We start from the raw sequence: 24,529 nt of genomic DNA on the forward strand, positions 1-24,529 counted from the left end.
TATCGTCTACCTATTTGACAAGAAGAAAAAAGCACATGGGTGTCGGTGAGCGCTAGGGATCTTCGCCACAACTTTTCTGTAGTGATTTCTAAAGTTGAATTGCTGTTTCGCCTGTTAATGCTGTTAGTGGTTGGTGATGTCTTTCTCTGTTTTTCTGTGTCTTTCTGTTTTATGCTTGATCAGGAATTTACTGTACTGTTACTTTCCTTGACCTTCTCACCTGACACTTTCCAATGTTTGATATATAAATTATTATATAATCATGTTTATATGATTAATTTCTCTAGTTTTGATATGTATCAGTTTTTAAACTTCCCCAGTCTTACATTCTGGAGCTTAATTCATCTTTTTGTCTTATAGATAACATTATTGGTAATGTTTTATAATTAAATTTACATAAACTAGCTACACGTTCTCTTAACTTTTGCCCAAATAAGAACGTCTCTTGTCTTAGCACATTCTCTTAATTTTTCTCTCCATGAGTAAATCTTTCTGATGTATTTGCACATGAATAATGACCTAGATGTGTATGAAATTCTTGAATGAAAACATTTTCCCTCAGAACTTGAAATTTTCCATTGTCTTCCAAATTTGATGTTCCAGAGAAGTCTGAAATTTGCCTGATTTTTTTTCTCCTTTGTAGAAGATCTTTTCATTTTTAGTTTATTTTCAAAACATCATAACATTCCACATGTCTGTGTTTGGATATATTGCCATTATTTGGGCCGAAACTGTATTAATCTATTCAATTTCTAGACATAAACCTTCACTTTGGGTAAGGTTTTATGGGATATTTCAGATCCATGATTATTTATCCCATTTATTTTTCAAGTTAATTAGATTTTTTCATTGTGTTCTCAGTATCTATAAATTTTGACCTTCATTGATTTCTTCTTAGCCATTATCCTCTTTATTTTTTCCTATCACGCTTTTTTAACTCTGTCTTTTTTCTGCTTTCAATGTAGATTTTAATTCTGCCATTGTTTTTTCTGTTTCCTTGCTTTCCTTTCTTATTTAAGAAAGCCATTTAATATCTCTGTCTTTATGTCTGTCTTTCCATAATTACAGACACCTGTTCCTACAACATCTTTTTCCACAAAGGTGTGTCCCTTTTGTTATTTTTAAGAATACCATGCAAATAATTTATAAAACTTCTGGCCTTTCTCACCTTCTGAGATGACCAGCAGACTGTGGAGTGTGTTTCTCTCTAAATAAATACACTTCTTACCTTAAAAGCAAAAAACAAAAATACACACAAAAACTTCCATCTCATTTGTATAGAAGTAGTATATGGAAAACAAATTCTGTTTTTGAAGGTTCTAGACAATGTTTCCCATATCTTATGCTACAAAGAAGCCTTGTAACTCATGTTTTTCTTTTTTAAAAAAGAGATACATTCAGGTTCAGTTTTTACCAACCCACAGGGTGGGTGAAATTTGCTTGACTCCTCATTCCAGCTATTTCAGTTCTAACAGCATTCCTCAAGGTCAGCAACCTTGAATTTTGTGCTGGCCTGTGGAACTGAGGTTGTATCAATAATATCTTCTATCTCTTAGATGGTTTGCTGACTTACAAAGAGCACATTGGAGTTTGTAAATCTGGTTTGAACTATGTAAAACTACACTCCTCTGAATGTCCTGCTCCCAGAACTTCTCATAAGATGACTAGGAATATGAAGATTATTTACTGTATTTAATGTGTTTCTATTTTTCTGTGTTTTGGACTCTGCACTGTAAGGTCAGTGAAGGAAGAAATAGGAATGTTGAAGCAGATGTTGGTGAGAGGCAGGACAGTGCAAAAGTCTGGCCCATGTTGCCTAGAGATGCCATCTGTTTCTGGCTAGAAGAGCCTCTATCTCAAGGAGTAAGACGTAACCAGTGGAATTGAATCACCGTATTTTCCTTTCTTCTTTGGGACACAGGTTCTATTCTATTTCAGGGGGTTGACATATGGCGCATGGCTAAGAATGGGCATTTAATGGCATTTCATCCAGATACTGGCATATGATTTTTGCTTATCTGGAAATTATGGTGCTAGTCCCAAGATTTTCAATGTATATACCCAGGTCCATTCATTGGAACTTGATAGAAGAGATATCAGGCACATTTAATAACGCTGGTAAAATCCATTTATATTTCTAAGTAGAATTTGAAAACACTGCATTAATATTATATCTTTAGGGCTTGAATTTCTAACCAGGCTGCTCAGGTAACAAACTAAAATACAAAGAACTGCAAATCTAGCAAACTTTCTGTTATATCTTAGCTGCCATAAATTAACGAGGAATAGTACTGTAGGGCAGCAGAAAGTCATTCTAATGATAGGAGGAACTTTTGCTCTCACAGACCCAGTGGCTTTGCGTACTTGATGAATATCATCTTTTGGGAAACTATCAAAAGATGATGGACACGAATAGCCAGTTCCTGACAATGGATAACAACGATCTCATTATTAAAGGTGCTTATGTTTTGTGACATCAGAGAAAAGAAACATCTCAATCTCCCGAGTTTTCCAAAGTAGTTGCTAAAGATTGCTTATTATAAACTCTTTCAACTATACTGGCATACCAAACGTTTTTAATTATTGCTGGATGTTAGGCCAAAGTGGTAGTGTGCTCAGGAAACACACAAAAAACAAAAATCAAACCAGCATTCAGTGTTTATGTAAGACCCCCAAGATCTTAATGAACAGGAGTTCTTAAAAGAAAGCATACAATTCGCAAAACCATATTCCTTTTCCTGGCCATATGCCAGGATCTCATGTATGAGAGACACTGCACTTCAATAACTTTAAAGAGAAATGCCACCTTTTCCTCCCCCTCCTTGCTTACTGCTGCAGAACAGTGTTAATACAAGCTGTTACATACAATTTCAGGAGATTTTACATACAAAACTCCAACCCCCAACTATAACACAAATCAAGGAAATAGATCCTGCTTAAGGTCTTCAAAAATAATGTTAATGGAAGCAGACCAGTATACTGCTTTCTACCTAAGAAAATCTGAGTGTTTTGTGTCTTCTTTAAAAGCATTATAGTAGGAAGATCATGAGAAGAAGAACTTATGCAAGAATGGAGAAATTGGGTGAAACAAGAAAAAGAAAACAATAAAACTGGTCTTTGAAAGGACTAGCGTTGAGGAATTGTTGAGTTATATTTGTGAGACAGTAAGAGATTGATTTTTGGCATCTTTAAGAGCTTGTCTACATCATGCAGACACAATGAGCTAGGAGAAAAGGATGGGAGCCTTGATCAAAATTCACATATCATCCTAGGACCCTACTGAGTGAAGGAGAGCATACTATATCACTCTGCTATATCTACGCGCATATAACAGGGTATCTGTCTAAACGTTCTTCCAGGTATCATTTAGCAGATTTTGTTAGCAAGTTAAAAAAATGCCTCGTTTTAGAATCTGTGTCAGAACATGCCCTCCTCTGAATTAGCAGAGATTTCTCTCTAGAACTATTACTTATAAACAAATGTTTTTCCCTGTACTGCATATTTTTATTTTACTCTTAATTTCCTTTTGTAAGTGGTATAGCAGATTTTTGAAGATTAGGTGAATTATTATAAGCAGCATAATTAAAATATTTAAGGGAAATTTAAAAGTTTATTTTCCTATGAAGGTAAGACTCTATGCAATTAAGTATGTGCTGAGGGTGGAATCAATTTTTAAAAAAAAATAAAGCCCAACATCCCTCTAAGGAAATTTCCATAAGCTTTCCTTTTTCTCATTCTAGGAATAGCTAATGATAGAGTGTATTCCCCGTCTTTTCCCCCGAGACCCTTTTATATCAGCTACATTTACAGTGTCCTGTGTTTATTGTTAACAGCTTTGCAAGACCTACAAGGTGATGTTGAATATTATACTCTTTTTTGGAGTTCTGCTACCTCCAATGAATCTCGAAAAATCCTCCCAGATGTAAACTCTCATGTCATTGGCCAGTTAAATCCAAACACAGAGTATCGGATTTTTATCTCTGTTTTCAACGGAGTCTCCAGCATTAACAGTGAAGTGCTGCATGCAACCACTTGCGATGGAGGTGAGTCCAGATTTCAAGGGATGCTCGGCTTCAGAGATGCGAATGAAATTGATTGATTCTCGCTGAGGTTGAGATCAGTCATCCTTCCATTATAAAATTTCCGGTGTTGGAAGGAAGGGGGTCGGAGCTGAAATGCTTAAGTGCTGGCTGTCGTCAAGTGGCAGATCAATAAGTGGTCCCATGGAGACAGTGGCACAAGCCTCCAATCATGGGGTATTAGCCCAGTTTGTTCCTGTTCTTTTCAGTGTATACTTAGCTGGGAGCTGAGTTCACATCAATACGCTGTGAGATTTAGAAACATTTTTTTTTTAAAGAGTTGCTCTCAGAAGCAGGATGCTTTTCACAACAACAGCCAAGCACAGTGAGGGCCCTGCATGAGTCACCAGAAATGGTAGGTGGAAGTTCAGCCACTGAGAAAAATTGTCTGTGACTCGTTTCTAAGCCAGTTAGCAAGGGGAAGGAAGCAAGGGAAGCAACTTGTGAATCTGAAATGTGTTTGGAATGGTCTTTCTAATCTTTTTGGCTTTATAAAGTCTCATTATAAACATTATAATATCATTACCTCCCAAGCAAGCGTTCCAGGTCATTAGCAGAGCACTTTAAGTGTGGAACCCATTTCCCTTCGTGGTGCCAAAGGTCGACACCTTTTGTTTATAAAATAGAATGGATCACAAGGACAATTTTTCAACTAGTTAAGATGGGCTTTTATGATAAAAATAGGTCTTTGCATAGTTATTTCTAACATGCTTGAGTAATTGTGTAATTTAACGCCAAGCAAGATTTTTTTTCTAATGTTAGATTTCATCATTACCTATGGTAATCAACATTCCAAATCATTTACATAATGACAATATTGCATTATTGCTTCATATTGCTTGAGTTACAAGCTAGTAACATCAAATGATTTTTCGCGTTCCACCAGCCTCAGTGTATGTGAGTTTTATTTTTTTTACTTAAGGAGCAAATTTTCTTTCCTTTTTTTCCCCCCTGGGAGGTATGGAGTACATGGATGGGAAAAGAGACAAATAATAGATATGTGTTAGTGGTACAGATGGGTGAATAACTTATCATCGTGTCCCCCTGGTCACATAGTATTGAAGATTAGTGCTATGCTGGTGGGATAAAGCATTTCACCACCAATTCTTATGGTTTCTAACTGAGAGTATAATAAGCCAATTTACAGAGGACTACAGACTGTGATAACTTCATCAGAGGAGAGCAGATAAGCAACAAATCCTTCGCTCAACCTAAATACTCATCGGCATTTAGTTTAACAAGTGCTTTTTCAGAGACAGCTGGAGTTTATTCAGTGTCTTCCTTTAATTCCAGAGCCTCAGGGCATGCTTCCTCCAGAGGTTGTCCTCATCAACAGTACAGCTGTACGTGTCATCTGGACAGCTCCTTCAAACCCAAATGGTGTTGTCACTGAATATTCTGTCTATGTAAATAATCAGCTCTACAAGACTGGAATAAATGTGCCTGAGTCTTTCATTCTCAGAGACCTGTCTCCCTTCACGATCTATGACATTCAGGTTAGAACATTGTTTTTTGATGGTTAAGCTTGTGGGTGTGTTAAATAAAACATGCTGGGTTATGTCTCTTAGTGGATACCTTCCGTCTTGGTTACAGATGATTTATTTGGTGGGGAAGGGAAGAGAAAAAGAGGGAAACTGATCTGGATTAAATATGTTTGCTGTGGGCAAACACACGAGTCACCGGAGAGGAGATGATGGGACTATGGAAAGTGATGGTGATGAGGGTGGTGATGATATTGTCACTGGCAAAATGAAGCAGATCACATTTGCAGTCAATTTGCCAAGCAGCTTTCCTTTCTCCTGGTTCTTTTACTGATATCAAAACCAGAATTAGCCTATGATTGTAGAGATATTCTTTCTACTCCTATTTCTGCTACTTACTCAATGTAATAACTTTAGGGAAGTTATGTAATCTCTCTTGGTGTCAATTGTCTCTTTTGTAAAAGCAAAGGACTAGATGACTCAAAACACTCTATCCACCTCTAGCATTCTGCGATTCTGAACCCAACACCAATAACAAAAATAAATGAATGTATGGCACATGAAAAATATTAGAAGATTTTATTTGAGGATGAAAGAAATATATCTGTCCATCCTTCAGTAAATGTTCAATGACCCTCACCTGTATGAAAACAATCGTATTTAAATTTTTTTGCTCTTGGGCCTCTTTGAGAATCTGATGAAGTCAGTGCACACTGCCCTAGAAAAATGTGTATATATTGATGTTTATATGACAAAAGTTAACATGCATTTTCAGAGAGTGCTTTGATCATTTGAGAGCCAATTCCTAGATCTCTTTGAGATCTACTGATCTTAAAAGTAGAAAAAAATATAAAAAATACTAAGGCATATAAAGCAAGGAACTTATCCTCAAGGAATTGGAAATCTTATTAGAGTGCTAGGATATGAAAGATAACAAAGCCAAATGCAAAAATTAATGATAAAAATAGAATGTTTCAAAAGCTCAAAGTTTAGAGAGAAGGGTTTAGCATTTAATAAATTTTTAAATAAACTATGCTACTTCTAAAATTTATAAGATCTTTTAAAATAATTTTCAGAAGATATTAAGCGTGGAAGTTTTATTTGACCACAGAAAACTTTTCACTGGATCTGTTGGTTAAGTGAACATTTCCCCATGCCCTTCTTTCCCCCACATTTGAAGGTGAAACTTACATAATCATCTGGCTACAACCAATGCATTAGCCCCTCCCACTGCTAGGCCTGGCTTCCTAAGAAAATGCCATAAAAAGATATTTGGTAAAAGAAGAAAAGTACATTGATTATTTTTTATTACTTCCATGATTTCCATTCACCCACCCAAGTTACCTTAGCCTAGACCAGTGGACCGCTACCTCTTTTCATGGCTCTTAGAGTGAATCTACGTGCGTGTGTAGATAATCGATCACATTATAAAATAAAAATCACATTCAAAATAATTAGAAATGTAGCTTTGTGAACAAGGTTAGCATAGGAAGGTGAGGAAGGACTTGCTGTATTTTCCTCTTTGGGGCCCCGGTGGAGAAAGCCACCTGAGCCCTCGAAAGGCAGCTTATTCATTTGCTTTATCAGGACTCAAAACACATCCTGGGGGTGAGATTACTGGCTGCCACACACGCACATCCAGTGCCAGCCTTCCGACCACAGAGCAGGAGTTGACGTGTAGGCATTCAAGGCATGTTATACTCTGACGGACATCACTCAGACCTACTGGTTTGAGTCACTAATGGGCTGAGAGTACATTTTAGTCCAATTTGGGACATGGAGACAGATGAGGAGACAAAAGATCAAATTAGAATCTAATACTTAAATTTTGTTATTGGTGACTAAGATGTTCTTATTCTTAATAACTGTATTTTTGTGAAGCTCCTTGCAGTCCAGAAATACTGTACTTGAAATAGTTGCAGCATTACTGGAAATTTGAATATCAGATTTAAAAGATTTTTATTTATGATGTCAAAGATGACTTGGCTCCGTTTAAAATATGCACTTAACTGATACACCTAATGCTTTAAAACTAAGACTCTCTATACTAACCCCCTCTGTAAAATAGCCATTGATTTTAAAGCAGACATGTAGATACACCAAAGCATCTGCTTTATTGAATGAATCATTTTACATATCCCTTTTTAAATGGTATAATCATTCCAATTTTTGATTTAATTTTCTCTTTTTAATATAAATATGTAAACCTTCATATTTGTGTTTCATTCACTTATTATACAATATAGCTGTAATACCAGAAATATGCCCCAAAGATGAAGACTTGGAATATTGCATTAGTAAGAAAGTAAAAAATATTGACACATTTCTCTAAAGTCAAAGTAAAAGCTTTCTAGAGAATCATTTGAATACACTTAAGTTTAGAACTTAAAGCTATGCTTATTATTTCAATAGTAAGACAATAGGATGCAGTAAAGCCTGAATCAGATATGGTATATCTTATCAGCTATCTCATGTTCCCTGATTTCTATGACCCTTGGATTTGCAAACTTCTGAACATGGAGTTGTGAAGTTTGACTAAAATTATTTGTGCAAGTACCCATCATAATATTCAGCATATAAAAGATTCAGTTGAATTGATTTTGAGTTATCTCACTATGCATGATATATTCAGATATTTCCCAATATGCGTGAATTTTTATTGTCCTCAATTCTGTTATAGCAAGCACGTTTTAAGCACATCTGCCTGTAAGTTGCTTGGGGTTTGACTGGACATATTCAGAGTAAAGAGCCTTGACAGTGTTTAAATATCTACTAAATATTAGCTCAAAATACTATATGGCATAAATAAATCACACAACAGCATTATAAAAATATGCCTCAACTCCCATTTAGGTGCAAACTGCCCCATGAACAAAACAACGAAGGCACTAAATACAAGGAATATTGCATTTATCTTTCCTCCAATGCCAGTGGAAATTCAGAGAACTGTTTTGCTTAAAAGCTCAGGATTAGTGCTTAAGATTCATCAGTTATCTAGTATCCTCCATTTATGTATTAAATGCTGAAAGTAAATTAGCATTGGAAATAGTGCAGTTCCTCTTTGGTTTAGCCTTTAATGGAGAGCAGAGGGGTGTCACTTTGTGGATGGTCCACGAACAATCTCTTGTATGTTCATCTGTCTCTCCTCCCGCTTGTTGAATGTGTTCCTTCTGTGCTACTAAATGCTTGATGAACCCGATTTCTAATCTTTAGTTATTCCACCCTCCTCGGTTTTTATTCAGATTAGGTGGCAGAATTAAAGGGTGAGTGATGAGTTTCTGCTTGTGATTAAGGTAAAAATACAATTGCAGCTGGAACAAATGGATATAAAATAGCTCAGCCATATTGGAAGGCTTCCCTAGACCTCATTTTTCTTCCATTAGACATTAGCATTGAGGCCATTTGTTGTAAAGTGTCAAGACTTCCAGAAGATATCATCATTACCCTACCTGGTTATAGATCCAGAGAACGGTATGCAGTGATAACATATTATGCTTGCAAACTGCCACCTAAGCATCCTCCCTTCCTTAACTGTGTTCCAGATAGATAAATATGTCTGTCTCTTTCTGAATGGTTGGAACCAGATACTAAACATCACCGTTCGAATCACTAGATCAATTGTCCTGAGCTCATTTCTGCACTCTGTGTTGTGCTTGTCCCACTGGGCTTGATTAACATAAAAAATTAAGATTTATTAAACCCCAAGATGCTATAGAGAACCATAAGAGACTCCCGTGTAATGAGGGTGGGTGGGATTCAGTCTATCAGCAATCTGTATTTTGAAAGTAGTTGCATTTATTCTTTGCTCAACTAACATTTGCAGGTTGAAGTCTGCACAAAGTATGCCTGTGTGAAAAGCAACGGAACCCAGATCACCACCGTGGAGGATACTCCAAGTGACATACCAACTCCCACAATTCATGGCATCACTTCAAGGTACAAATTTTTTGTCAATCTAAAGAACTGATCATAACAGTGAGAATAAAAATCAAAGGTATCATCCCAGCCATGACAATGTCATTTAGTATATTACTATAAATATGTGTGTAAATCAAATTTTTGATATTATTAGGTATTGATCGTCAATAGACACGTCCCCTAACATTTAAACTTTGATTTCCCTGATTTCCCAGCTTCACTTCCTCTTACTTAGTAATCTGTGAACAAATGCAGAAGTGCATGGAAAAGCTGTCCTTCAGTAAATCCTTTTGTGATGCAAACAATATAATTTTAATTAGAATGACTACCTTATAACTTAATCGCTTTGAAAAAAATTAGATTTGGATATATTAGATTCCCCTACAGCTAAAAACATCTGTAAAAAAAATTAGGGGAGAGAAATTATTGGATAACCATTACCAATTTCATCAGATTCTTCATAGAATCCCTTTATTTTTCTGTATACTTTTGTTGCTGAGCAATGACCATCGTTTGAAAGTGAGCCTCTTTTCAATTCAAAATTAGCAATGAAAAAAAAAGATTTAACATCGTTTCCCAAGCCAAAAATGATATGAAGTTTTCATCTCTCTGCATCGAATCAAGGCTAGAGAAAGAAATCTGAGTATTCCCACATCATACTTTTGTCCCAACCAAATGAATCACCCTTCATCTACACACACACACACATACACACACATACCCCATGTACACACATGCACACTGACTAAAATAATCAACCTGTTATAAAACATTTCAATTCTGAGGGATTCCTTTAGATGTATTGAAATCTCTAGGTCTTTTATTTTAATCAGTTCAAAAGTATCTGTACTGATTTGGGGAGTTAGTGATTAAAATAATTAGGAAAACTCAAGTAATTGTATACTTAGATGTTCAGAGCAAAAATCATATCTTTTCTTGAGTACATCTTCTATAAAACACATGATGATATTTATCTAATATAGGGTATGTTAATTAATTGATAATTACCTCAGCAGATTTTGCCCATCTATCCACAGGATTGCCTACCTTGCAGAGGGAAAATGGTCAAGTTTTAGGGGTACCAGAGGCCTTTATTTTTTCAGCAAACATACTTGTAGGTATAATAATACAAGAGGCAAAGGTAATACAAAGAAGTGTAAGACAGGGTTCTAAATTTTCACAGTTCCAATCAACTGTGGGAGACTCTGCCCTAAACAAATGTTTATAGAACAGTGTGAAAAACACTATAATGAAAGTTTATAATGTGCAAGAAGTGCATTAAAAAAACCAAACTCTACCCATGATTATCAGTGAAGACATCATGAAAGATGTGACATTTGAGTTCATTCCTAAAAAACTCAAGGAAGAAGTATAGGTAGGTGGGTGGATGTTGTCACATTTCTTGTCTAATAGCATCCCTGTGACTCAAGCTCAGGTGAATGGCATAAGGAAATATGTCTTAGATTTTATATATATATATATAGCTAAAAATAATATGTAAGTTTTTTTTAGAAATCAAGCAAATACCCATGTTTCTCTGCCTCTAAGATATTTTTTAAGAAGATGCTTGCAGATGATAACAGAGAAAAAACATTTTTAGTTACAGTTGAAGATTGCTTATCCTCAAATATATTAAATTGGTGGCAAAAACATTAAAAAGGGTATTATACAACAGAAGCAAGGAAAATAACAAAGCAGATGACAACAACAGAAGAGAGATTTTAACACAATTTTGAAAGCAGTATTTGGCAGGGAGAGGTAAATGACTTTGTACAGTGGTGAAATTTACAACCAAAGTGTTGGTGGCAGAGGGAGATGATGACACAAAACAAACCAATTTTCTCTACAGAGAACCTCAGTGGCTGAGCACATACCAAGCTTTAGGGGTTGTGAAGAAGAGGAAGGCGGGGTAAAGTTCAAGGCTGAAATTATGGGATTACCCGAAAGTCTGAAAGAAAGCATGTGAGGCCTGTAATTAGTCAAGGTTCTCCAGAGAAACAAAACCAAAAATGAAGACTAAGGAAAGCTGGAGGTGTAGTCCCAGCCCATGCGCAAAGTTGTGAGAATTAGAGGTGCCAGTGGTGTAAATCCCAGTGCAAGTCTGAGTGTGAGAGAAGACTAGTTAGATCAACTAGTCAGGCAGAGAGAGGAAATTCTCCCTTCCTTTACCTTTTTATTCTACTCACATCCTCAGCGGACTGGGTGATGCCCACCTACATTGTGGAGAGCAATCTGCTTTACTGAGTCCACAGATTCAAATGCTAATCTCATCAGAAACAACCTCACAGATGCACCCAGGAGTTATGTTTCGCCAAATGTCTGGGCACCTTGTGGCCCAGACAAGGTAATACATAAAATTAGCCATTGCAGAATGCACGGTCCTCTGCCTCTATGTTATTCATCCACGTGTCTCTTGCTCTTCCTCCACGTGGCATATTCCACCACCAGGGGAATCAGAATTTTTTTTCAAGAAACTGAACAGAGGCATTTAGGAATTAGGGCTACTAGACACAGTGGAAATCTGGGATGATGGGCAAAGGTAAAGATCGTGATAAAGCGATCGACTACAATTAGAACGATGGCACCTCAGCTGCTTTCCCCAGCTCTATTTTTAGGAACAAAGAGCCAGTCATAAATGTTTCCATACAGGAAGGGCATTCTGCTCTGGAAAAGTTTGAATGACTCCAAATAAAAAACTTTCAGAAACTAGCGGCTGGGGATCCCCTCACAGAAAAGGTAACTTGCCACCTGGTCACACAGTAGGAAAGTACAGCAATTAACAAGCCTCACTCATATACAATATAAAGCTTCTATTCGTCTTTTTTAATCTCAAAGACTTAAAGAAACAATTAAAACAGAGGAATAATTCAGTGGACACAGAGAAAAATGCAGGATGAGGAAAAAATCCATAACAGCCTCAGAGGGATAAAAAGACACCCTCTATCTATAAAACAACACCCAAAAAAAAAAGATCCTACTTGGAAAAAAGAATCAAAGTAAAGCAGAATGTGTGTGTGGGGGGGGTTACCTCATGGAAATTAAAAGTGTAAGAGCTGAATTAAAAATTTGGAAGAAAATTTAAGGTAAAGTCTCTGAAAGTACAATAAAAAGCAAATATGTTAATGCAAATGAAATTTTTAAGACACATTTTTAAAATCCAGCAAATCAAATATTCGGATAATAAGAGTTCCAGAAAGAGAGAACAGAGGAAAAAGAGGGGAGAAAATAATCAAAGAAAGATGACAAGAAAATATCCCCCCCCAAAAAAGAAAATATCCCAGAAGCAAAGATACCAGTATGTAGATTAAAAGCTGCTATAGATACCAGCACAATGATTGAAATAAGAGCCATATAAAGGGATATCTTCAGGAAATTTCAAAATACTAGATTAAAAAAAAAAAGCACATCCAAAAAACTTCCAGGAAGAAAAGACAGATCATGTATGTACTGCATTGGGAATTTGAATGGCATTTTTAGACTAAAAACAGCAACATTCATTGCTAAGAAAACAATGAAACAATGCCTTAAAATTCTGAATGTAGAAATAATCCCCTTCATCTTTTCAATTCTATAATCAGTCAAATATCAATAATGTTTTGGATTAGCAGAGAGACAATTTAAGACATATGAAGAGAACAAAATATAGATTCTATTAAAAACTGATGAGGGTGGGAAGAGAACCACCTAGTTGTAACAATGAATCAAACTTCCGAAAAGATTCTGGGTTTCCTAAATTTTTTTACTTTTTAATTATTCTCCTAATTTTTTAAATTTGTTTTTAATTTACGTATAGTAAAATATACTCTTTTTTTGCTTCGCAGTTGTATGTGTTTTGGTAAATACCTAGAATTGTGTGATCACCACCACAATTAAGATGTAACACTGTTCCATTATGTGAAAATATTTCTTGGCACTGGCCCCTTTATGGCCAATTCCTTCTCCACACTCCCCCAGACTGAGGAAACACTGCTCTGTTCTATTCTCTATAATTTTGCCTATTCCATATAGTGATATAAGTGGAATTATACTATGTATAGCCATTTAAGCCTGGCTTCTTTCACTCCACATAATGCATTTAAGATTCATCCACGTTAATGTGCATATTAATAGTTTGTTAAATTTTGTTAATGAATAGTATTCTGTTTTATGAATGTACCACAGTTTATATGCCATTTTGGTAGTCTCCAGTTCTTAGTGACTATGAATAGAGTTGCTATAAATGTTTACCTACAGGTTTTTATGTGAACGTAGATTCTCATTTCATGTGGGTAAATAACTAGGAGTTGGATTGCAGAATCATATGATCAGTTTATATTTTACTTACTTTATAAGAAACTTCCGGAGAAGGCAGGGGTGGGATAAATTGGGAGATTGAGATTGACATATATACACAATTGATACTATGTATAAAATAGATAACTGATGAGAACCTACTGTATAGCACAGGGAACTCTACTCAATGCTCTGTGATGACCTAAATGGGAAGGAAATCCAAAAAGGAGGGGATATATGTATACATATAGCTGATGCACTTTGCTGTACAGTAGAAACTAACACAGCATTGTGAAGTAACTGTAATCCAATAAAAGTTAATTAAAAAAAAAACTGCCAAACCAGTTTCCAAAGTGACTGTAACATCTTGCATTCCTACTAGCATTGTATGAGAATTCCAGCTGCTTCTCATCTTTGCTAGAACTTGATATTCTATAATAATTTTTCCTTTCTCTCTCTCTCTCACTCTGTAGCTATTTTAATAGATGTTTAGTGGTGTGTCGTTACGATTTTAATTTACATATATTTCCATGATGACATGATATTGATCATCTTTGCATATGCTTATTTGGCATTTGTTTTCTCCTTTGGTGAAGTGCTTTTTCAAATATTTTATTAATTTTTTTAATTGGATTTGTTGTTTTCTTATTGCTGTATTCAGATTTTTTTTCATTTATTTTGAATATGAATTTTTTGTCAGATACGTGATTTGCAGATGTTTTCCTCTCATCTGTGGCTTGTCTTTTCATTCTCTTAATTGTTTTTATTTCAGAGCAAAGCTTTAAATTTCAATAAAGTTCAGTTTATCATTTTTTTCACTCATGGACTGTGCATTTGGTGTTATATCTAAGAAATCCTTTACCTGAGTCAAGTCACAAAGATTTCCTATATTTTTTTCTTCTAGAAGTTTTATATGTCTACATTTGAATATATGTCTGTGGTTCATTTTATGTTAATTTCCCCATAAACTGAGGTGTGAGTCAAGGTTAACATTTTTGCATAGGGATGTCCAATTTTTCCAACACAATTTGTTGGAAAGACTATTTCTTCTCCTTCAAACTGCTTTTGGACCTTTGTCAAAATCAATTTAACATATTTTATAGGTCATTTTTGAACTCTCTGTTCAGTTTATCAATATGCATATTTATTTACCAATATCATACAATCTTTTTTCTTCTTCCAAGCATCTTTATTTTATTTATTTAGTTTTTATTTTTTTATCTTTATTGGAGTATAATTTCTTTACAGTATTGTGTTAATTTCTGCTGTACAACAAAGTAAATCAGTTATATGTATACTTATATCCCCATATCCCCTCCCTCTTGAGCCTCCCTCCCAACCTCCCTATCCCACCCCTTTAAATCTTCACAAAGCATCAAGCTGATCTCCGTGTGCTCTGTAACAGCTTTCCACTAGCTATTTATTTTATAGTTTGTATACGTCAATGCTACTCTCTCACTACAACCCAGCTTCCCATCCCCTCCCCAACTGTCCTCAAGTCCATTCTCTATGTCTGCATCTCTGTTCCTCCCCTGCCACTAGGTTCATCAGTACCATTTTTCTAGATTCCATACATGTATGTATTAGCATACAGTATTTATTTTTCTCTTTCTGATTTATTTCACTCTGTATGACAGTCTCTAGGTCCATCCACCTCACTACAAATAGCTCAATTTCATTCATTTTTATGGCTGAGTAATATTCCATTGCATATATGTGCCACATCTTCTTTATCCATTCATTTGTCAGTGGACATTTTGGTTGCTTCTTCCATGTCCTGGCTATTGTAAATAATGCTGCAATGAACATTGTGGTACATGTATCTTTTTGAATTATGGTGCTGGGTCATATGGTAGCTGTATTTTTAGTTTTTTAAGGAACCTCCATACTGTTTTCCATAGTGGCTGTATCAGTGTTCATTCCTACCAATAATGCAAGAGGGTTCCCTTTTCTCCACACCCTCTCCAGCATTTATTGTTTCTAAATTTTTTGATGATGGCCATTCTGACCAGTGTGAGGTGATACCTCTTTGTAGTTTTGATTTGCATTTCTCTAACGATTAGTGATGTTGAACATCTTTTCATGTGCTTGTTGGCAATCTCTATATCTTCCTTGGAGAAACTTCTGTTTAGGTCCTGCCCATTTTGGTATTGGGTTGTTTTTTTTTTTGATATTGAGCTGTGTGAGCTGCTTGTATATTTAGGAGATCAATCCTTTGTCGGTTGCTTCATTTACAAATATTTTCTCCCATTCTGAGGGTTGTCTTTTTGTCTTGTTTATTGTTTCCTTTGCTGGGCAAAAGCTTTTAAGTTTCATTAGGTCCCATTTGTTTATTTTTGTTTTTATTTCCATTATTCTAGGAGGTGGGTCAAAAAGGATCTTGCTATGGTTTATGTCATAGAGTCTTCTGCCTATGTTTTCCTCTAAGAGTTTTATAGTGTCTGGCCTTACATTTAGGTCTTTAGTCCATTTTGAGTCTATTTTTGTGTATGGTGTTAGGAAGTGTCCTAATTTCATTCTTTTACATGTAGCTGTCCAATTTTCCCAGCACCACTTATTGAAGAGGCTGTCTTTTCTCCATTGTATGTTCTTGCCTCCTTAGTCATAAATTATGTGACCATAATATGTGTGGGTTCATCTCTGGGCTTTCTATCCTGTACCATTGATCTATGTTTCTGTTTTTGTGCCAGTACCATACTGTCTCGATTACTGTAGCTTTACAGTAAGTTTTAACGTTGTGTATTATGAGTTCTTCAACTTTGAGCTTTTTAAAAAATTGTTCTGACTTTTCTCATTGCTTTTCCGTATAAATTTTAGAATCAGCTTGTCAATGTCTACAAAATCCTTCTGTCATTTTGATTAGGACTGCATTTAATCTATAGTTCAACATGGGGAGAATTGGCACCTTAGCAGTACAATATCTTCCAATTTATAAATACAGCATATTGTTCATTTCTTTGCATCCTCTTTCATATATTTCATCAGTGTTTTGTAGAATGCAGTATTCAGATCCTACACATATTTCATTAGATTTATACCTAGTATTTATTGGGGGAGGGGGAGTGCTACTCTTAATCGTTCTTTAAAAACATTGAAATCCAATTATTTATTGCTAGGGTGTAGAAAAACAATTAATTTTGCTAAAGTGACCTTGTATTCAGCAACCTTGCTAAACTCATTATGAGTTTTAGGAGCTTTTTTGTAGATTCCCTGGGTCTGCATAGATCCTCTGCAGAAAAAAAAAAAAAAAGTATTTCTTCCTATGCAATCTGTGTGTCTTTTACTTCTTTTTCCTGCCTTATTGCCTTGGCTTATTCAATAAGGCAGACATCCTTGACCTGTTACTGTTCTTTACCATTACGTATGGTGTTACCTAAGAATTTTTTAGAGATGCCTTTTATTGGGTTGAAGACTTCTCTTTTATTTCTAGTTGCTGAGAGTTTTTATCATAAATGTATTTTTGATACATAAATGTATCATAAATTAAATTTTGTTAAATGTATTTTCTGTGTATAATTTGTTGATATGGTTAATTATATAGATTGATTTTCAAATAATTAACTAGTCTGTGTTATCTGGGTAAACCCCACTTGGTTGTGATATATTTTCCTGTATGTAATTTGCTGTTATCTTGTTGAGAATGTTTATGACTATCCTCATAAATTGTGTTGAACTGTTTTTATTTCTTGTAATGTCTTTTCCTGGTTTTGGTAACATGGTAATTCTGGCCTCATAAGATAAGTTGGAAAATATTCCCTTCTCTGCTATTTTTGGGAGAGATTGCGTGAAAAAGTTATTTCTTAAATGTTGGTGGAATTCACCAATGAAACTCACCTTTGCCTAGAGTTTTCCTTGTTGAAAGGTATTTTACTCAGAATTCAATTTCCTTAACAATGTAGGATGATTCAAGGTATCTTTTTCTTCTTGAGTGAGATTTGTAATCTTGTGTTTGCAAAGAATTGTTAATTTCATCAAATTTGTCAAGTTTATGGGCAGAAAATTGTAATGTTTGTAGAGTCTATATTGATTTGCACTCTTTCATTTCTTATAATGGTAATAAGTGTCTTTTCTCTTCCGTATTCAGTCAGTGTAGAGCTTTATCAATTTTGTAGATCTTTTCAAAGAACCATCTTTTGGTTTTATTGATTTTCTCTATTATTTTCTGTTTTCCATTTTGTTAATTTCTGCTCTTTATTGATTTCTTTCTTCTTCTTGCTTTGGGTTTATCTTACTCTTCTTTTTCCAGTTTATTAGAGAGGAAAGCTTGCATCATTGATTTGAGACCTTTCTTCTTTTTGCCTAGGATCATTTAATGTTATGAATTTTCTTCTAAGCCTTGCTTCAGGTGAATCTCACAAAGTTTGAAATGTTGCATTTTCTTTCATTTAGTTTCAAGTACTTTTTAATTTTCTCAATACTTCTGCTTTGACTCGTGAGTTATTTAGACGTGGTTTGCTTAATTCCCAAGTATTCTGAGGTTTTTCAGATATGTTTAAGATGAGAATTTCTAGAACCATTCTGTTATGGTCTGAAACATGGTTTTATGATTTCAGTTCTTTCAAATTAGTTAAGGTTTATTTTATGGCCTATACTATGATCTATCATGGTGAATATTCTATGTGTACTTGAGGAAAATGTGTATTCTGCTGTTGTCAGAGCATTTTATAAATATCAGTTAGGTCACATTGAGTGATAGTGATGTTCAGGTCATCTATACAGTTAATGATTTTCTGCCTGATTGTTCTATCAATTATTGTGAGAGGAATGTTGAAATCTCCAAGTATAACTATGGACTTATCTATTTCTTTTTTAGAACTATCAGTTTTTGCCCCATATATTTTGATGCTTTATTATGAGGTGCATATATATTTAGTATTGTTATGTCTTGGTAAATTGACCCTTATATCATTGTGTAATATTCCTTTTTATTCCTGATAATTTTCTTGTCAGCATGTATATTGTGTCTAATACTCATACAGCTACTCCAGCTTTCTTTAGAATAGTCTAATTTTGAGTGATTTGGGATTGTTTCCTGAACATTTTAAATATCTGTTTGTGATCTGAGTCCTGTTAAAATCCTCTGAAGAAGGTTGGAGTTTTTGTTTGTTTGTTTGTTTGTTTCAGGAAGTGATCAACTGGTTAGCTTCGGACTGAAAATTCTGTCTTGGCTTATGTGGTCAGTGGCTCTAATATCAGTTCATCTTTCAAAAGCTTTGTGCTACTTTATATCTGCCCCATGCATGCACCTCTCAGTGGCTAATCTGGTATTTGGTTGGGCGATTATGCAATAGTTCAGATCTCAAAGTCTTTGCTACGGTGCCCAGACTTCCTTTGCCTGTGAGGCAACCATGCATATGCAGCTTGGAGTTGAGTCAGGACTTGTATTGGTTCATACATAGAATTAGTAGAGTGCCTGGCTTTCTCTTGTCTGAGATTTCCCCCATGTTTTTAACATCACTTCCAGCTCTTTGGCTAAAAATACATGGTTTCTCTTGTAATTTTAGCCTCCCAAGGTACCTCATAGTTTACATCAATGGGTTGTTTGGGGGACAATGAGACTAGAGAGAAAATAGAGGAAAAATAAACAGAGATTTTGGACCACAGGGGTACTTTTCCTGATTCCTCTGGTCAGAAAGCTCAATTTTCCTTAGGATTTTAGATTCTCATTTGGCCAGGACTGCCAGCATGCAGCTCCTTGGCTAGTATCATCCTGAGAGCAGGAAAAAAGAGGAAATAAAATGAAACAGGGATATCCATAATACCCCCTGGCTTGCAAGGCCTTTCTGTACTCTGGCCAGAAAGAGTGGATTCCTCCCATAGATTTTGCTTGCCCAGTGCACACTAGGACTGCTCTTGCATTGAAGATGAGAGACAAAAAAAGGGGGGGAAACAATGAGAAACCCATCCTGTAATGTTTGCTCTTCAAGTTTTGGCCCCTCTCCTGATCTGCCTCTATTAACTTTTCAGAGTCCTTGGGTGGTTGCAGACTTTTTAGCAGTAATCAATGGGAGCGAGAGGCTATAACTGGCTTTCTCCATGTTAACCAGCACACAAAGTACCCCCCCCCCCATACTTTTCTTTATTCTGATGCCTTTGGCAACTTTATTTCCTTTTTTTTTTTTCTTCTTTTTTGGTCGGAGATCTAGCAAAAACAACAACAACAACAACAACAACAAACTGGTGGAAATCATTCACAACCAAATATTGGCATGTGCAATCTTTCTTTTCTTAAAATGATCTATCATAGCACAGCAACATTTTCCAAAGGCAAGACTCTAATGAGCAGATATAGGTGCCAGGCCATTAATCAAAATTACACCAACATCAAAGCAGTTAGCCTCCTGTGTGCATGTTATTGTTTGTGTAATTTCATTATACTTCTGGCAATGTATACTTGTTAGTTATGTTTCTATTTTGGTTTAAGAAAATCTCTTTTATATTAGCAGCATGCAAAATCAAATGTGAAATCCTTCCAGATAAATGTCAGTAGACAGGGTTTGCTTCTATAGCATTTTAAATATTTTGGTTTCTAATAAGACACGTATTTCTTAGATTCTTTATTTTTGGTAAAAAGCAGTCATTGTCAAATATTAACTTTTATATATTTTCATTACGTATAAAAAATAGCCTACCAGCCTGTTTGATTATAAGTATGGAACACATCACCTTTGGCCTTAATGTCTACCTTGCTTTTGACTACAGCATCTTTAGTACAAGCACTTACACATGCTTTCCCTATTATATGTAAACCAAAGATGCCGTAGGCACAAATATAGAAAGATCAGATAAACCCTTCTAGTTTTATAAGCTAATTCTCCGGAAACAAACTCTGTTTCTACATCACATTTTCCATACTTGTCATATTATCATCAGCTGCTTCTGTATCCCCAAAGAATGCTAACGACTGATCGATAGCCCGGACATGTCTGGCCGTGGCCTACATGTGCCCTGGGTAGTTCATTTATTTGCCTTGGTGGATTTGCTAGAGTGGAATTTAATCAATAGCTAATTCATTAATTCTGGTGCTTGAGAATGTAGAGACTGCGCTGGATGAAGATAGCTGGCTGGCTCTGGCTTTGACTGAAATATGACAAACACTGCAACTGACAGCTTCACTGGGTACTGGGCTGCCTCTGAAGTTCACTTATTTATTCTCCATAAATGGATAAGCTAAGAAAAGAACATAAACAAGGAAGAGTTTTTTTATTACATGACTGCTAGTATTCCAAAATGCATGATTTCCAGGCATGAAGCTCAAGGGAAAACAGAAGAAGAGAACACAGATCGTGTCTCTCATTGCCTTTAATAGGATCCATGGCAGTTTTTACAGTTCCAAATTAGGTTGGGGCTGTATTATTGATGAGAAGTCCGAGGCATAATGTCTTTGTAGCATTCACAAATAATTGTTTAAAAATTTGCCTCAAGATCCTGAATGTTAAAAATGATGTATTTGCACACCAGCTTCCTTATGATAGCAACACAGGATCCATGTCTCTAAATGAAGGTAAAACCACTATTACTGTTTAGAAATCCCCCTGTCTTTTCAAAGCACATAACTGGGGGTTGAGGATGGCATGAGGTGTCATAGCTTGTGAAGAAAGAACTTCCCCTTTTTGTCTCACCAAAGTTGGGTGAAACTGTGCGGCCTCTTTATTTCTATACTATAACATTGGATATTAGGAAATCTTTTCTGTCATTATTTTCCCTCTCTGATTTTTTTCAGTGACTGGTTAGCTTGAATACTGAAGTAATCATTTTACAATTAAAAATCTTTTGAGCTGTGTTTTATTTTATTTTTTTAAATAGGCAGTATGCTGGGCTGTAGATGTAGAATGTCAGATCACCTCTTCACCCATATTCTCAACTCTCCTTCTCACCAGTATGGGTAAATTGAGACAGCTTTTAATTTGGACTGGAATTTTCTGTTTGAGGCTTTGAAGGATATGGGAAGACTTCTTAAAAGAGATTATTTGGAGTATATTTAGTATTGATGAACATATCCAATTAATAGTCATAATCATAATGGCTTTCAGGAAATATTATTGTTCTGATGGCCAGTGAATTCTGATCATCAAACTCAGCGTTTGATTAGGATACCTTACAGAATGTTGAGCTAATTTTTAAGACTCCGCCACCACTATTTCCATTTTCTCATTTCCCTCTCTTTTCCAAGCTCCTTCTAACTTCTTGTCTTTTTGCAGTTCCCGCAGAGCAGCTCAATCACTGAGGTTTTGAGAGGCCTTTGTGTGCATCTCAGCAAAATTCAGTTTTTCCTCCCAATTCACCTTGACTTTTAACTGCCACTTTATCCCTGGCTCCCTGAACACTCTTTGGTTTCTTTTATTGGTTTCATTCCAATTCCATTCATTAATTGTGAATGTCCTCAACAGAAACACTCTCTCTCATGCTCAAGTAGTTCAGACATTCTCATAGTTTTCGTCATGCTGATGTCTTAAAAATCTCTGTCCCAATTTTCTCCCTAAATTCTAGTCCCATATACTCAATTGCCTATTGATTTTATGTACTGATAGGCACCCATCACTTCCATAACCTCAAGCCTCAGAAGTTAATTCTCATCTAAACCATCTTTTCCAACATCCATTTCTGCAAAGGCACCACCACCTTGCATATAAACACAGACATCTAGCTTTGTTTTTTTTAATCACCTGATTTCACTCAATATCAATTTTAGTCTATTTTTTGGAACATTTTCTCATATCTGTTCCTCTTCTCCATTTCCACCACCACAGCCCTAGTTCATGCTTTTATCATTTAAGTTGATGTACCCATCTTAATCCAATGAGAGGGGGCTTTACTTTTTGCCTACTACTTGCTGCCTAAACATACTATTTTGGGTGTTCTTTCCCTAACTCTTGAAAAACCTCTCAGGAACATATTATGGCTTCCACAGTATTTCCAGTTATGAGTCTCACTTTAGGAATTAAGATTCATGATTAGGTATTAAAAAGTTCATCCCATCTCCAGCAAAATATTATGCTTACATGTAGTTCAAAGATCCCACCATTTCACAGGCTTATCCCAGTTGGCCTTTTCTTTCCTTCTGCTCTTTTTTGCCTATTTCCTTTCATCTGAATGTGCCTCTTCCCAATATTGCTATTTTGCTGCCATCACTAGATAGCCATCCAAGTCCTCTGTGTGGCAGTTGGCACTTTTTCGAACAATTGTATGTTTTCCTTGAGAGAACCCATGAGGATCTCCCCAGAGCCAGGTTCCCTGACATGAGCGTTGCCCTCTGCAGCTGATCCATAACAGAACACACCAAACACTCTTCTTGCTGGAGTCCCCTCACCCCAAAAGCCTACCATCGTGGGCAGTGTATGTTCAAGGGGGCTTAAGCCTAGCCATCTTGCAAGGCATCCATTGGCTCATGGGAAACGCACTCATGGGTACCATGCTAAAGATTGATGGTGTGGCTGTCTTGTCTTACCCTATCATTACAGCTGCTCTGGATAATATCTGGACATTAGAATTCTTTAACTGAGAAGTAAGTACCTTTTCTGTGGTCAGATAGGTTGCCAACCCCCATGTCAAGTTGCCCCAAACTCCTTTCTATACTTCCCTCCAGGGACAGTAGCAAATTGGGCTTAGATATTTCTGAATCTCGGGAAGTACCAGCCAGGAGAAGCAAGTGCTTCCAGTTTCTCTGAGTGATGTATTTAGAATGTCTTCCTCAGCCTAGAGTGTGTTTAGGGGTGGACTGAGGGCAGATTTTAATGTCACTCTTCACTAAGTAAATCACTCCTTTTGCACTCCATGCCTCAAAAATCTCCATTGGTTTTCCAATGCACTCAAAAATGAATCCAAAGTTATTTCTATGTGCTACAAAACCCTACATGATCTGCAATCCCCCATCCCACCCCCCAACACCCACCTGATTCATTTTCCATCATTCCTTTGCTCAGTCCAGTTCTGTCCCACTAGTTCTTTGATTGTTCTTCAACAAGCCAAGCGCATGAATATCTCAAAGCCTCTATACCTCCTGTTCCCTCTTCCTGAAAACTCCTGTTCACTTGCTTTGTCCTTTCTCTCAGATTTCTGCACAGAAAAGCCAGGCCTTCTCAGATCACCAGTTTGACATATTATACACTGACGTGTTTGTTTACTATTCCATCTTCCCCCAGCAAAACATAAGTTTTATGAAAGAAGAAACAGTGTCTTGTTTGTTCATAATTATAGAACAATGCCTGGCATATAGGAGGTACTTAATAAATATTACTTAAAGTTCCTACTTTCAAAAACTCTGTTAAATTTCTATTTGTTTGAGATTGGTTTGAGTGATGGGTCAATGTTAAAGGGTAGTTTTATCCTCAGAGCTCAGCAGAATCTTGCTGTTCCCTTTTAGAAGCAAGATACTTATAGATCCTAAAGGGAGGAACTCATCATCTGTCATCCTCAGTTTGGGTCTATAGCTGAAGCTCCTAAACAAAAGAAAAATCCATTAAACATTCTTTCACACTTAAGTTACTGATGTAGCTCACTGGTATTTCTTCCTACCCCTAGTTTCTTCCACCCTATTTCACCATCATATTCTTCAACATAGTAATTGAGGGACTTTATAAACTTTCTTCTTAAATTCTGATTGACCTTCCATTATTGCTGGATATAAATCATTCGCTCATCAAGTTGGTCCCATTAATCTTCTATATATGGTTAGGCTGCTTCTCCCTTTTATTTTTTCTTATGTGGGTCTTCCTGCCAAGAATTCCTTCCATCTCTTATTCCAATTCAAGTCCACATCCACTTCTCCCATGAAACTTT

At 36.0% G+C, this 24,529-nt stretch overlaps 1 protein-coding gene across 1 annotated transcript in view; it reads left to right on the forward strand.

Annotated features, from left to right (window-relative positions):
* Nucleotides 1–24,529, forward strand: part of USH2A (usherin) — a 758,076-nt gene that overhangs the window by 528,478 nt on the left and 205,069 nt on the right. Inside the window, exons 45-47 of the mRNA XM_057727708.1 lie at nt 3,834–4,043; nt 5,373–5,575; nt 9,384–9,496. Of these exons, the coding sequence (XP_057583691.1) occupies nt 3,834–4,043; nt 5,373–5,575; nt 9,384–9,496 (526 nt within the window). The remainder of the gene's footprint in view (nt 1–3,833; nt 4,044–5,372; nt 5,576–9,383; nt 9,497–24,529) is intronic.

The sequence above is a fragment of the Hippopotamus amphibius genome, chromosome 3 (genome assembly GCF_030028045.1).
Source record: "Hippopotamus amphibius kiboko isolate mHipAmp2 chromosome 3, mHipAmp2.hap2, whole genome shotgun sequence".
In the NCBI taxonomy this organism is placed as follows: Eukaryota; Metazoa; Chordata; class Mammalia; order Artiodactyla; family Hippopotamidae; genus Hippopotamus; species Hippopotamus amphibius.